Genomic DNA, 13,476 nt, shown 5'->3' on the forward strand with positions numbered 1-13,476 from the left:
AGTCTCAGTATTGATGACCAGGTTTCATACTGATGCAGTGCAAAGGAATATTTGAACTCTTGCCATGAAAAGAAAGAATTTTAAGGCAAGTAACCTCACTAAGCAGTACTTATAAGAACTATTCACCTTACTCTTTCAACTGAAGGCCTTAGGTATCAGAAGAAAACTCAAATGCATTGCCATCAGTGTTTAATTTTCCATAGCATTCGACACCTAAACACCGGAAGAGAGAAAATGGGTATTACAGAGAAATATGCGAGAAGTGAACTGCATTGGACAGTGAAATGTAAGACTCATTTTATTTGTACTTTCATTGATACAGCAGCGAAGAAAATTGACAGCAGCAAAGAAAATTGACAATGATTTTAAGATGAAAAATGTTAATATATTCAAACACTACAGCAATTTTCTTAACAATCAGTTTTCCAATTTATTCTGCCTTAATGTTGTTTCATTATCTTTTCTGGATTTAGCAAATATCATGGAATGTTAACTAACATTGTATGGCGAAAACCAGATATCATGGATATAACCTGATGCTAGTTTTGTTTCATTTATTTAACATTTTAGACACATTTTGAGAATTCATCTGAAAACACCATGTATCCTCTTGAACTGACGTGAAAGATTAGCCAGCTGATGGACAATATAAGGAAAAAGGGTATTCATATACATAAAAAAATTAACTCACCAAGCGGTGGCTGCAGAACACTCATATACAGGTATTTAAAGCTGCAAGCCTTCGGAACCAGTGGTTGCTTCTTCTGCCAGAATGGTTGAAAGGGAAGGAAGAGGTGTGAAGGAACAGCACTGCTGAGGTTTAGGAAATGGGGAGTATTCGGAAAAGCAGCCCACAGCCCCATGTCAGGGGAGACTTACCAGACAGGATGGGAAGGAAGGGCTGATTGGGACTGCACTGGATGAGATTTAAAATCCTGAGAGCCTTAAGTGAGAAGGTATGTAAGATAGAGATTACTGCCAAAACATCATGCACGAGTTAATGAGAGTAGAGGGCTAAGTGCATTGCATGTGGTAGAGGGGAGAGAGGGGGGAGGCAAATAGACAGGTTAGAAAATAAAAGATATAAAAAACTAAAAACTAGTACAGAAAGGAATTGTTGTTGCGAAGAAATGCTGAAGCCGAACAAATTAACATAAATGGAGACAAGGTGGATGACAAGAACCAAGGACATGTTGTAATGCCAGTTGCCACCTGTGGAGTTCTGAGAAACTGATGTCTGGGGGAATAATCCAGATGGTCTGTGTCGCCAAGGCCACGACTGTTATAATGGGATGTTGTGGTTGCCAGTATTTATCCTTTGCTTACACTGATTCATCCTAATTGATAACTTTGTGGTAGTCATATCGATGTAAAAGGCCGAACAATGTCTACATAATAGCTAGCATCGGCATGTGTTGTTTCACATGTGGCTCTCCCTATGATAACGTAAGTTTTACCATTTACGTCGCTGGTATAGGTGGTGGTAGGATGGTGCATAGGGCAAGTCTTACAGCAGGGACGGTCACAGGGTAGCAGCCATAGTGTAGGGAAATGGGTGCAGAAGGAAAGTAGGGTCTGACAAGGACACTGCAGAGATTGGGAGGGTGACAAAAAGCTATTCTGGATGTGGCGCGCAAAAATGGTTGACAGAATGGACCTTATTTCGGGAGATGATTTTAGGAAGTTGTCGAAGTAGCTGATTAATTCATTCAAGACAGGATAATACTGAGTGATAAGAGGTGTACTCCAAAGTTGTTTTTTGGAGGGATCAGAAGTACCAGGATTGTATGTGATGGTCCAGGAAATCTATTTTTGAATTAGGTGGGGTAATTATACCCTATGCAGACTGAGATGAGAATGGTGGTGTATTGCTGTAAAGAATCTGCATCTTAACAGATAAGTGTGCTATGAATTCCTAGACTGTATGGGAGGGAACATTTGATGTGGAAAGTATGGCAGCTGTCGAAATGTAAGTATTGTTGTTTGTTTGTAGGTTTAATGTGAGCAGAAGGGTGTGTTGACCTTCACTCAGGAGAAGTCAGCGTCAAAAACCAAACTAGGGGCTGAATGAATGCTTATGGATCCCAGGGAAACCCCCTCCAGATGACACATAAAATGTTAGCATTGGAAGGAGCCAACTTGGTTCTCATGACTATGCCCCTGATCTGTTTGTATGTCTGCTCCTCAAAGGTAAAATAATTGTTGTAAGTATAAAGTTGATTAAGGCGAACAGGAAGGATATCATAGGCTTGGAATCAGGTGGGTGCTGACTGAGGAAATGTTGAACAGTAGACAGACCATGAATACAGGGTGTTACAAAAAGGTACGGCCAAACTTACAGGAAACATTCCTCACACACAAATAAAGAAAAGATGTTATGTGGACATGTGTCCAGAAACGCTTGATTTCCATGTTAGAGCTCATTTTAGTTTCGTCAGTATGTACTGTACTTCCTCGATTCACTGCCAGTTGGCCCAATTGAAGGAAGGTAATGTTGACTTTGGTGCTTATGTTGACATGCGACTCGTTGCTCTACAATACTAGCATTGAGCACATCAGTACGTAGCATCAACAGGTTAGTGTTCATCACGAAAGTGGTTTTGCAGTCAGTGCAATGTTTACAAATGCGGAGTTGGCAAATGCCCATTTGATGTATGGATTAGCATGGGGCAATAGCCGTGACGCGGTACGTTTGTATCGAGACAGATTTCCAGAATGAAGGTGTCCTGACAGGAAGACGTTCGAAGCAATTGATTGGCGTCTTAGGGAGCCCGGAACATTCCAGCCTGTGACTTGCGACTGGGAAAGACCTAGAATGACGAGGACACCTGCAATGGACAAGGCAATTCTTCGTGCAGTTGACGATAACCCTAATGTCAGCGTCAGAGAAGTTGCTGCTGTACAAGGTAACGTTGACCACGTCACTGTATGGAGAGTGCTACGGGAGAACCATTGTTTCCGTACCATGTACAGCGTGTGCAGGCACTATCAGCAGCTGATTGGCCTCCACGGGTACACTTCTGTGAATGGTTCATCCAACAATGTGTCAATCCTCATTTCAGTGCAAATGTACTCTTTACGGATGAGGCTTCATTCCAACTTGATCAAATTGTAAATTTTCACAATCAACATGTGTGGGCTGACGAGAATCTGCACGCAATTGTGCAATCACGTCATCAACACAGATTTTCTGTGAACGTTTGGGCAGGCATTGTTGGTGATGTCTTGATTGGGCCCCATGTCCTTCCACCTATGGAAGCATGTTATCATGACTTCATACGGGATACTCTACCTGTGCTGCTAGAACATGTGCCTTTACAAGTACGACACAACATGTGGTTCATGCATGATGGAGCTCCTGCACATTTCAGGCGAAGTGTTCGTACACTTCTCAACAATAGATTCGGTGACCAATAGATTGGTAGAGGCGGACCAATTCCATGACCTCCGCGCTCTCCTGACCTCAACCCTCTTGACTTTCATTTATGGGGGCATTTGAAAGCTCTTGTCTACGCAACCCCACTACCAAATATAGAGACTTCGTGCTCATATTGTGGACGGCTGTGATACAGTACGCCATTCTCCAGGGCTGCGTCAGTGCATCAGGGATTCCATGCGACGGGGGGTAGATGCATGTATCGTCGCTAACGGAAGACATTTTGAACATTTCCTGTAACAAAGTGTTTGAAGTCACGCTGGTACATTCTGTTGCTGTGTGTTTCCATTCCATGATTAATATGATTTGAAGAGAAGTAATAAAATGAGCTCTAACATGGAAAGTAAGCGTTTCCGGACACATGTCCACATAACATATTTTCTTTCTTTGTGTGTGAGGAATATTTCCTGAAAGTTTGGCCGTACCTTTTTGTAACACCCTGTATAGCTGTTGGTGTAGAGGTAGATAGCATCAGTAGTGACAAGCAAGGTGTGGGGTGGCACGGGCACAGATTTCAGTGATCCAGGAAATGCTCGGTGTCTTTAATGCAGGAGGGAAGTACTGTAGGTTTCTGGTGTTGATCAATTAGGACATACATGTTTGGTGGGTGCTTTGGAGCCAGCAACTGTGGAACGACTGGGGTAATTGGCTTAATGAATCTTAGGAAGAAGGTAAGCAAGGGGGTGGGGGAGGTGCTTGGTTTAGGTGGAGTAAGAAGTTAAATGGATTGATGTGGCTGTCCTTGTGAGGGGCCTGAGGTTTTAAGGAGGGAGTGCATGTTAGTTTGTATCACAGGGATGGGATCTTGATGGCAGATGCTGTACCTAGAGATGTCAGACAGCTGGCATAGACATTCGCTTATGTACTTCCATCAGTCAAGTACAACAGAGACAGGTCCTTTGTTACCTGGGAGGATAATGATGGAGTCACCAGTTTTTGGGAAACGAAGAGCTTGGAATTCTGCAGAGGACATGTTAGGGTCATGTTGCAGACACCTGAAGAAGGATTGTGAAGCAATGGTGGATGCGAGGAATTTTTGGAAAGCTTGTAAAGGATGACTCTGAGGTAATGGTTGTGGATCAAGTTGGTATTATGGTCAGAACTGTTCAAGACAAGGTTCAATGTCAGGTTTCCTGTTGGAAAGGTTTTGAGATTGGGTTGCGAAGTGATATTTTCAGTTGAAATTATGTGTGAAGGAAAGTAAGTCCTTCACTAAAGCAGCACGATCAACTGCAGGTTTAGGGCTGAAAGTGAGACCCTTAATAATCTGGATAATTCTGGAGGGGAGAGTGCCTAAGATGAGAAGAGTGTACTGTTGTGACTGGTTTTTCTGGTCATGAGTTATGTGTTGCTCTGGGAGGCAGTGGTGAAGACTGGGGTATGTTAAGAAGGTTGGCCAAGCTCAGTTTGTCGGAGACAATTGGTGATTGATGGTAAACAAAGTCTGGCACGTTGTTGCAGTTTGAAGTTGTCTTGGCAGATGGTACCATCCAAAGAAACATGACAGACAGATAACTGCAGGATTTTGTAGGAGGAGAAACCACCTAATATAGGCTATTTCGCAGAAAGTTTGTTAATTGTAATGCTACATACATAACACTAGTACCGTAGACAACACACATGTTAAAATTCATACGTGATTTCAGCTTTAAATTATAAAAGTAGGAACAGTCTGCTCCACGTGAAATAGCGCATAGTGACTTGGCCTTATTCCACCTCTCACATGACTTTGATTTTGGTTACAGATCTCAGCAAGGTACAGGTATGGACATGCATGATCTGTATGCATCGTCGTTATATTCTGTAGCCTCAGTTAGTAATTATATGATTAAGTTATATGGTGGTGATTGTTACTGATGCCTTTGGGTGAGTGACGAGCAGTACATTACGTACATGTTTGCATAGATACAGAGGTTCAGTATTGACCTCTTAATCTCGAGTACTCATACAGCTGAAGCCACCATTCTCTCTTCCCTCCGTCCCTCCCTCCCTCTGTTTCTTCCTTTCTCTTTCCTCCCTCCCTCCTCCCTTGCCCCCCCCCCCCCCCCCTGCACTCTTTTCTGTACTTAAAAATTCATTGCCTGCCATATCGTCGTATAAGGATATTGTATCTAAAAGAATCTCGGATTACCCTTAAGTGTAGGCTACTCCAAACAAAATTTAATCTGTGCAGCTATTGCCGTAATTCATACTAGTGAGATATATGAAAAACACCATATTTACCTGGCTACAAGATGACGCTTAATATTAAAGAACTACCTACTTTGGAGAGGCTTCTTTTAATTATTAATTAATACATTCTCACTAGTAGTGGCAGCCATGGGCAGGTGGTAGCGCTGCAGGTTCGTGACAGTTAGCGAGTAAACAGTCCTCCATTTCGGTAATCATGGATCAGTGAAATGGACAACAGCGTGTGTTAGCCATAAAAATGTTTTATAAAAGCAATAGTAGTTTGGTGGTGGCACAGAGGGAGTTTCGACATTTCTGTAATTTAGGACATCATGATGCCATAACATCGAAACAAGCGAAAAAATGTTGGATTTATAACTTTGAAGAGACTGGATCTGTTTTCAAGAAGAAACCAACAGGACGACCAAGAAGTGTGCGTTCTCCAGCGAACATTGATGTTGTGTGCGAGTCTGTCTTACGGAGGCCACAGCGATCCAGTCATAACCAAGCAGCAGTGGTTGAAATGTCCTGGGAGTGTGTTCGCAGAATTCATCATCTTGATTTAAAATTTCATCTGTAGAAACTACAGGTGGTGCAACAATTGAAGGATGATGACTACCAGTTACGATTAGGATTCTGTCAACAATTGATAACAAAAATAAATAATGACGATGAATTTCTAAACAAGTTGTGGATGTCAGATGAGGCATATTTTCATCTCACCAGTTAAGTGAATAAACAGAACTGCCGTTACTGGGCAAGCACAAATCCTAATGACTGTCATGAGCACCCTTTACATGCTAGCAAAGTGTCAGTAGATGTGGTGTTTCATCATATGGGATTATCGGACCGTATATTTTCACAAATGAACAGGGGAGCACAATAACTGTCAGTGCCAATCATTACGTGGAGATGTTACAAACTTTCGTTACACCTGCATTAAACAACTTTCCAAACGTTCAAGAAGTCTGGTTTCAGCAGGACAGAGTGACATCAGACACTGCATGGCAAGCAATGGCATATGTGTGAGAATTGTTTGGCAACCATGTTATCTCACAATTTGGTAACATTCCCTGATCCCCTAGATCACCAGATTTATCCGTTTGTGATTTTTTTCTTGTGGGGTTACCTCAAGAGCAAAGTCTACACAACTCGACCAAAAACCCTGGATGAGTTAAAACAGAGAATTCTGGATGCAGTTCACATTATCCCAGCTGAGATGTAGCAGCGGTCAGGAGGACACCATCTAATTAAAAAAAAAAAAAATGATAAATTCCATCAATATTTCATAAATGGCAAAGTTGTAAAGTTTTAATTACTATGAATATAATTTCTTTCCTTCATCACTTCTAGTTTTATTAAATTGTGGAAATGTTCCCATTTTTCTGACACCCTGTTTAATAGTCCACAACTTGGTGAAAAAAAAGAAATAAAATTAACAAATGATATGGTTCACATACATTGTTGTCACCACAGACAGTTTTTCACTTACTATGTAAACCAGGAGTCTGCGATATCACAATATATTTTAAGTGTCTGAAAACAGCTACAAGTCACACTTTGTACACAGTCAAAAAAAGTTTTGCATCACCCCGGTTCCCAGAACTTCTGAAGATAGACATTGACTGTGGGTATTGTATCACAGACAGAGTCCTTATGGCTCATGTTGTCTGTAGTTCAACCATGCCTAGACGGTCAATAACGCGCTTTGATCGTGTCCACATTGTTACTTTGTGCCAGGAAGGGCTCTCAACAAGGGAAGTGTCCAGGTGTCTCAGAGTGCACCAAAGTGATGTTGTTCGGACATGGAGGAGATACAGAGAGACAGGAACTGCCAGTGTAATGCCTCGCTCAGGCCGCCCAACGGCTACTACTGCAATGGATGACCCCTACCTACGGATTATGGCTCGGAGGAACCCTGACAGCAACGCCACCATGTTAAATAATGCTTTTCATACAGTCACAGGATGTTGTGTTAAGACTCAAACTGTGCATAATAGGCTGCTTGATGCGCAACTTCGCTTCAGACGTCCATGGCAAGGTCCATCTTTGTAACTACAACACCATGCAGTGCAATACAGATGGGCCCAACAACATGCCGAATAGACTGCTCAGGATTGGTATCACGTTCTCTTCACCGATGTGTTTGGAGGCAACCTGGTCAGGCTTAATGCCTTAGACACACTGTCCAGTGAGTGCGGCAAGGTGGAGGTTCCCTGCTGTTGTGGGGTGGCATTATATGGGGCCGACGTGCAGCGCCGGTGGTCACGTAAGGCACCGTAATGGCTGTACGATACTTGAATGCCGTCTTCCGACTTATAGTGCAATCGTATCTGCAGCATATTGATGATCATTCGTCTTCATGAACGACAGTTCGTGCCCCCATTGTGCACATTTTGTGAGCGACTTCCTTCAGGATAACAACATCACTTGACTAGAGTGGCCAGCATGTTCTTCAGACATGAACCCTATCAAACATGCTTGGGATAGATTGAAAAGGGCTGTTTATGGTCGACATGATCCACCAACCCCTCTGAGGGATCTACGCCAAATCGCCATTGAGGAGTGGGACAATCTGGACAAACAGTGCTATGATGAACTTTTGGATAGTATGCCACGACGAATACAGGCATGCATCAATGCAAGAGGATGTGCTACTGGGTATTAGAGGTACCGGTGTGTACAGCAATCTGGACCACCACCTCTGAAGGTCTTGCTGTATGGTGGTACAACATCCAATGTGTGGTTTTAATGAGCAATAAAAAGGTTGGAAATGATGTTTTGTTGATCTCTATTCCATTTTTCTGTACAGGTTCTGGAACCCTCAGAACCGTGGTGATGCAAAACTTTTTTTTAATGTATGTATTTTTTCTTTACCAGATTCGTTCTTCAAATGAACAAGAGAAACATTAGAATATGAAGTTTGAAGTTGTCAGACAGTAGTAAAGACTGAATTTAAAGTTGGCTTACTGTTCTAAAGATTAAACTGACTGTACTGTAAAACTTATTTTTAAAGTAGAGTGGCAAATTATGACATTGACTGCACCAAAGAAGAATTTGTTTGTTTGTTTGTTTTCATTTGAAAGCCTACAGCAATTTCTTACTTTTTGTCACGTGTTCTGGTATTATGTTGTTTCATAAGCCATTCATGTAATTTTATATGCAGAACTGTTTGAATCTTTTCATTATAGTCACTTGAGATTCTGCTCCAGGCAGTAAGGATCCACCACCCCAGCATTGATATTGAGGGTTTCTTTAAGGTGTGGTCTTCTTTAAGAAGGCACTCATCTCAAAGCTGTTGGAGGTGAGCTTTAAAAGCTTTATTGACAACAATATCCATTAGTTGGAATTTCTGTGATCGTACCAACAGGAATTATTATTGAACCTGTGGCGTTCTTTGTAATGTTTTGGATGAAAGAACTTAGCTTCAACATTCTCTTTCTGTTAGGAAAATAGTCTAGTATTCTGTTCCAAGCAACCTTCAGCCACTTTTCTTGACATAGGAAGATAGTTCTGCAGGCAGTTTTCTCTTTGGGTACTTTTTTCCCCGCATATAGCCACATATGGGGCAGTTTCCTGTCATCAAAAGTATAATCATAAGGGGTATCCAGTGTAATATTTAAGTGGAGGATTTTTTGTAGGGACGCCACAGCATGTTATTTTGGATGGAGAGTCATTGTCAGACGTAGAAGTAAATTTGGATGTGCTTCATGGAAGTCTGTTGGAACATTTGCTGTTCATGTTGTATATTAATGACCTTGCGGATAATATTAATACTAACTTCAGAATTTTTGCAGCTGATGCAATTATCTATAATAAAATACTGTTAGAAAGAAGCTGCACAAATATTCAGGCAGATGTTGACAAGATTCCAAAATGGTGCAAAGATTGGCAAGTTGCTTTAAATAATCAGAAATGTAAAATTATGCACTTCACAAAATGAAATAATAATAATAATAATAATAATAATAATAATTAGTATGCTACAACTATAATAGCAGAGAGTCACAGTTACAGTCACATAACTCCTAAATCCATTTTTTAAATTTTATTTATTTATTTATTTTTGCCAAATTCAATGTTATTTTTGCTAATTTTGGCACTATTTTCATCATCATTTCGAAGTAAATTACACGGAAAATGAACTATCAGTTTAAGTCCCTATGTTATGAATATTAATAAACTGCCATTCTCAGATTTATAACTATTTTATACAACAAAATCATGCAGTTTCTTAATAAGACCGCCAGTTTTGCATTATTTTGCTAAAACCACTAATTTTGCTTGATTTTTTTACATTACTGTTTCCACCAAATTTTACTGTTTGTAGCTATCTCACAACACAACAATACTTACCTCAGCAACAGAAGTTTAATCTGTGAATTTAAGATGACCCTGTATTTTTCAGGTGATGAACTTGGGGAAAATGTTTTCTAGAGGGGGTAAATACTGTAACCTAGCATTGTTCTGTTCACATAGTAGCAACCTATACTATCACTGTTATTGTTTCACAACTTCCCATGATTTTCATGTTTTGTTAATTTGCAGTTGTTATGTGATGCTTTTTATAATTTTCTAAAATTTTTCCTGTCTATTTCTGACACACAGTTCTGTTATCTATTGAAAAAACATACACTGTTAGGCATTAAAATTGCAACACATGAAAGAGAGCAAATAATGAAATTCTCTGAATAGAGTGTATATAACACAGTGGGAAGAATACATAATTAAATTTTTAAGGTGATGTTGTGAGAGGGAACTATCCATGAACTGAAGCAGAAGATTGGAGATAAAATCACTGTTTTTCCCCAAGATATGCTACACCCAGTATCCAGGAGTTCCCATAACAGGCTATTAGAATGTGAATATCAAAAGGGACCACATCTCACCTCTTTCTGATGTCATCTTTAAGACAGAAAGATACAGTTTGTAATGAAAACTTAAATGGCATACTGTATACACGCATTTTTGTCAGTAAAAATGTTTTTCCTGTGTTTATTCATGCAAATTACATTACTTCAAAATTTCCCATTTTCCTGCGCTGTCCTGTATATGTCTGTCCCCTCGGGCACAAGTGGCTCATAGCCACAGAGATTGTGCATGGTATTGACTGTGGTACTCATGAACTCAGAGTTTCCACATTTGCATGACAGCAGTAATATTGCAAAATGATGAACTATGTTCTCTGTAGGACATGATCCTGCTGCTTTAGAATTCTGGCATGTACTGGTAGATGTTTCCCTTACTTGAAGTACAACATGATCCCCTAACAACAAACAACATTCAGATGTGATTTCTGAATGAGAAACCCATTTCATAATCTTTCTTTGCATACAGAATGTGGATAGCTTGTAGTCCAATTTGATTTGTGCAGTTGCACTGAAATGCTAATTATTTCCATGTCATAGCATGTAGTACACATTGTGGCGAATCCTTCCAGTGCCTCTATCTGTAGCAGCAGGTGACGGGCTACACAGATTGGAAACCAGCCCCCCAACACACTCGCTGGTCACTTGCACTGGTGGGAGAATTTAGACAGCCACCCTTTCCACATGTAAGCATGCCAAATGGTCGCTTGAGCGGTCTCTTGTTCCACTCCGATGAGGCACCAACTCCGGCTGTGCACTCGGCAGCTCGTCCGTGCAACACCACGTGACTAGTGTCGTTGTCTGCCACATTTTGCCGGGGTATGTGCGAACCGTAGAATTCTTATCCCACATTCGGTGTCAGTGTTCTGTCGCACTTCGTTTGGCAAGAGGAATGTTACCGCATTTTTCTGCACCACCTTCCTGAGCTGCATATCCTCGAGGTGCTTCTATTGACTGCGGGTGTACAAAGCCTGGTTCGTCCTCCTGGTATCAGCAATTGGAATACTGTGTGCAGTGTATTGCAAATAGTGCAGTGAAGTACAATGCACGCTGGGAGTAACAGACAGGTTATTGTTATTCTGTCCCCAGCTGTTTTGGTGCCCTTTTGCTGTTAAGCATGTCTTTTTTGAAGTGGGTCTTCCCGGGCCACCAGATGATGCCAAACAAAGGCTGTAAGCCATTCATAGTCTGCCTGGTGCAGAGTCTTCACCCTGAGCGAGGGCCCTCCTTGATTAAGAGGTATTAGCTCATGGAATTTTACTGTACTTATTAGCTTTTAGGTATAATATGTTAGATCTAGCCTGCACAGCTTTTCCAGCATGCCCCATCATTTATTGTCATTTGTCTTAACTGGCACACTGCTTAGTCGTGTATGCCCCATAGGAGTACAGAAGGGAACACAAATCTTTCCATCATCATGGCAATTTGATGTTTGTCAGATTCATGCAGTTGCAATTTTAATGGCCAGCATATTATTGCAACTTATGGTTGCTGTTTAGGGGATGATGATAAGAACAAGCAAGGAGAATGGGGGAAGGGCAAATACTTTAATCATCCATAATCATCCAGGGCACATAACATTAGTTATGTATCAGGTAATGTGTATATCCTATAATATTTGTATGATTTTGAGGCCACTGTCAAATGGAAAATTAACAATCACGTGGATCGAAATTAGTAAGTCACCTAGAATACCTTTCTGCAAGTTCGGAAAGGAGGTACAGCCCTCACTGACATGCTTGCAGACTAAGTTACTTTACTCATAGTGATATGTATTTCGAGTTATCAGAATCATTATCAAAGATAATGATAAGCACCATTGCTGTTATTTTATTTCCTGAATTTAGGTCTTATTGACTGTACATTAGCCTAAATTAATCCATTGATTGAAGTTATGGTTATTGAGGGAGGTGATGTAGTGATTGAGGCACTGGATTTGCATTTTGGGAGGACAGCTGTTCAAATCCCCATTCGGCTACTTTCCGTGGTCTCCCTAAACTGCATAAGACAGATACTGGTATAGTACTTTTGAAAGGAAACAGCTGATCTTCTTCCCCAGTCAGGCTAGTGCTCCATCTAAGGACTTTGTCATCAGTGAGATACCAAACCTTAATCTTAATTTTTTAATTTGCGGTATTATTTATTGATATCACATGTAACTGTGAATGTAAGCGAAAAATTTTAACATTTGATTGAAAACTTGTTTCTGGTCGAAGGTAAATGCTTCATTATGAAAGATGTTATTGTATACAATTTCCGGGTGAAGAATTAACTTAAGCTTTGTACAATAATATTTTGAGGAAAAAACAGAATATTTGTTGTAGGCTGAAAGATTAAATAAAATAACTTTCAAAGCTTCTGATTCCATTTGGCATAGATACAGCAATACATTTTCTGTTTATTGATATTGTACTACACAAGAACTTCAGAACACATTTCTAAATGAATTGTATACTATTTGCAAATAAATAATTCTAAGAATGGTGAAGTATTAAATTCTGTGCTTTTTTTTCCTTGTTATGGAACTAATGACTGTTGTTTCACTTGTAGGTGATTGCTGTAGCTCGAACTGCAGATTTAGTCATGATGATGCTTGATGCAACCAAGCAGGATGTTCAAAGGGTCCTGCTGGAAAAGGAACTGGAAAGTGTTGGCATCCGATTGAACAAGAAGAAACCAAATATATATTTCAAGGTTAGTCTTCAGAAATTGTTATAAATGCAATTTTTGAAAGAGTTCTACTATACATAAATGAAAAATTGTATTTCTGAAAAATTCTAGTCATTGCTTAAAAAAGAATCTTAGAATTAATTACTGATTTATAAATACAGAGGTGCGGGGCTCAATCTTCAGTCACACCAGTGATATTATTTTTTTTTTTTTTTTTTTTTTTTTTATTTATTTTTTTTTTTTTTTTTCTTTCCCTGTCACATGCCGCTTCTTTCACTTTTAGCAATTATTTACATCTGAAAAACTTTAAATTTTGCTGTGGTTTTGATTTAA

The 13,476-nt window shown here is 40.1% G+C and overlaps 1 protein-coding gene across 2 annotated transcripts in view; it reads left to right on the forward strand.

Annotated features, from left to right (window-relative positions):
• The window catches only part of LOC126162014 (developmentally-regulated GTP-binding protein 2), a 140,723-nt gene that overhangs the window by 26,937 nt on the left and 100,310 nt on the right, over nucleotides 1-13,476 (forward strand). For both annotated transcript variants that reach the window (XM_049918236.1, XM_049918235.1), the window contains exon 4: nucleotides 13,024-13,167. In XM_049918236.1, coding sequence (XP_049774193.1) covers nucleotides 13,024-13,167 — 144 coding nt within the window. The remainder of the gene's footprint in view (nucleotides 1-13,023; nucleotides 13,168-13,476) is intronic.

The sequence above is a fragment of the Schistocerca cancellata genome, chromosome 2, assembly GCF_023864275.1.
Source record: "Schistocerca cancellata isolate TAMUIC-IGC-003103 chromosome 2, iqSchCanc2.1, whole genome shotgun sequence".
In the NCBI taxonomy this organism is placed as follows: Eukaryota; Metazoa; Arthropoda; class Insecta; order Orthoptera; family Acrididae; genus Schistocerca; species Schistocerca cancellata.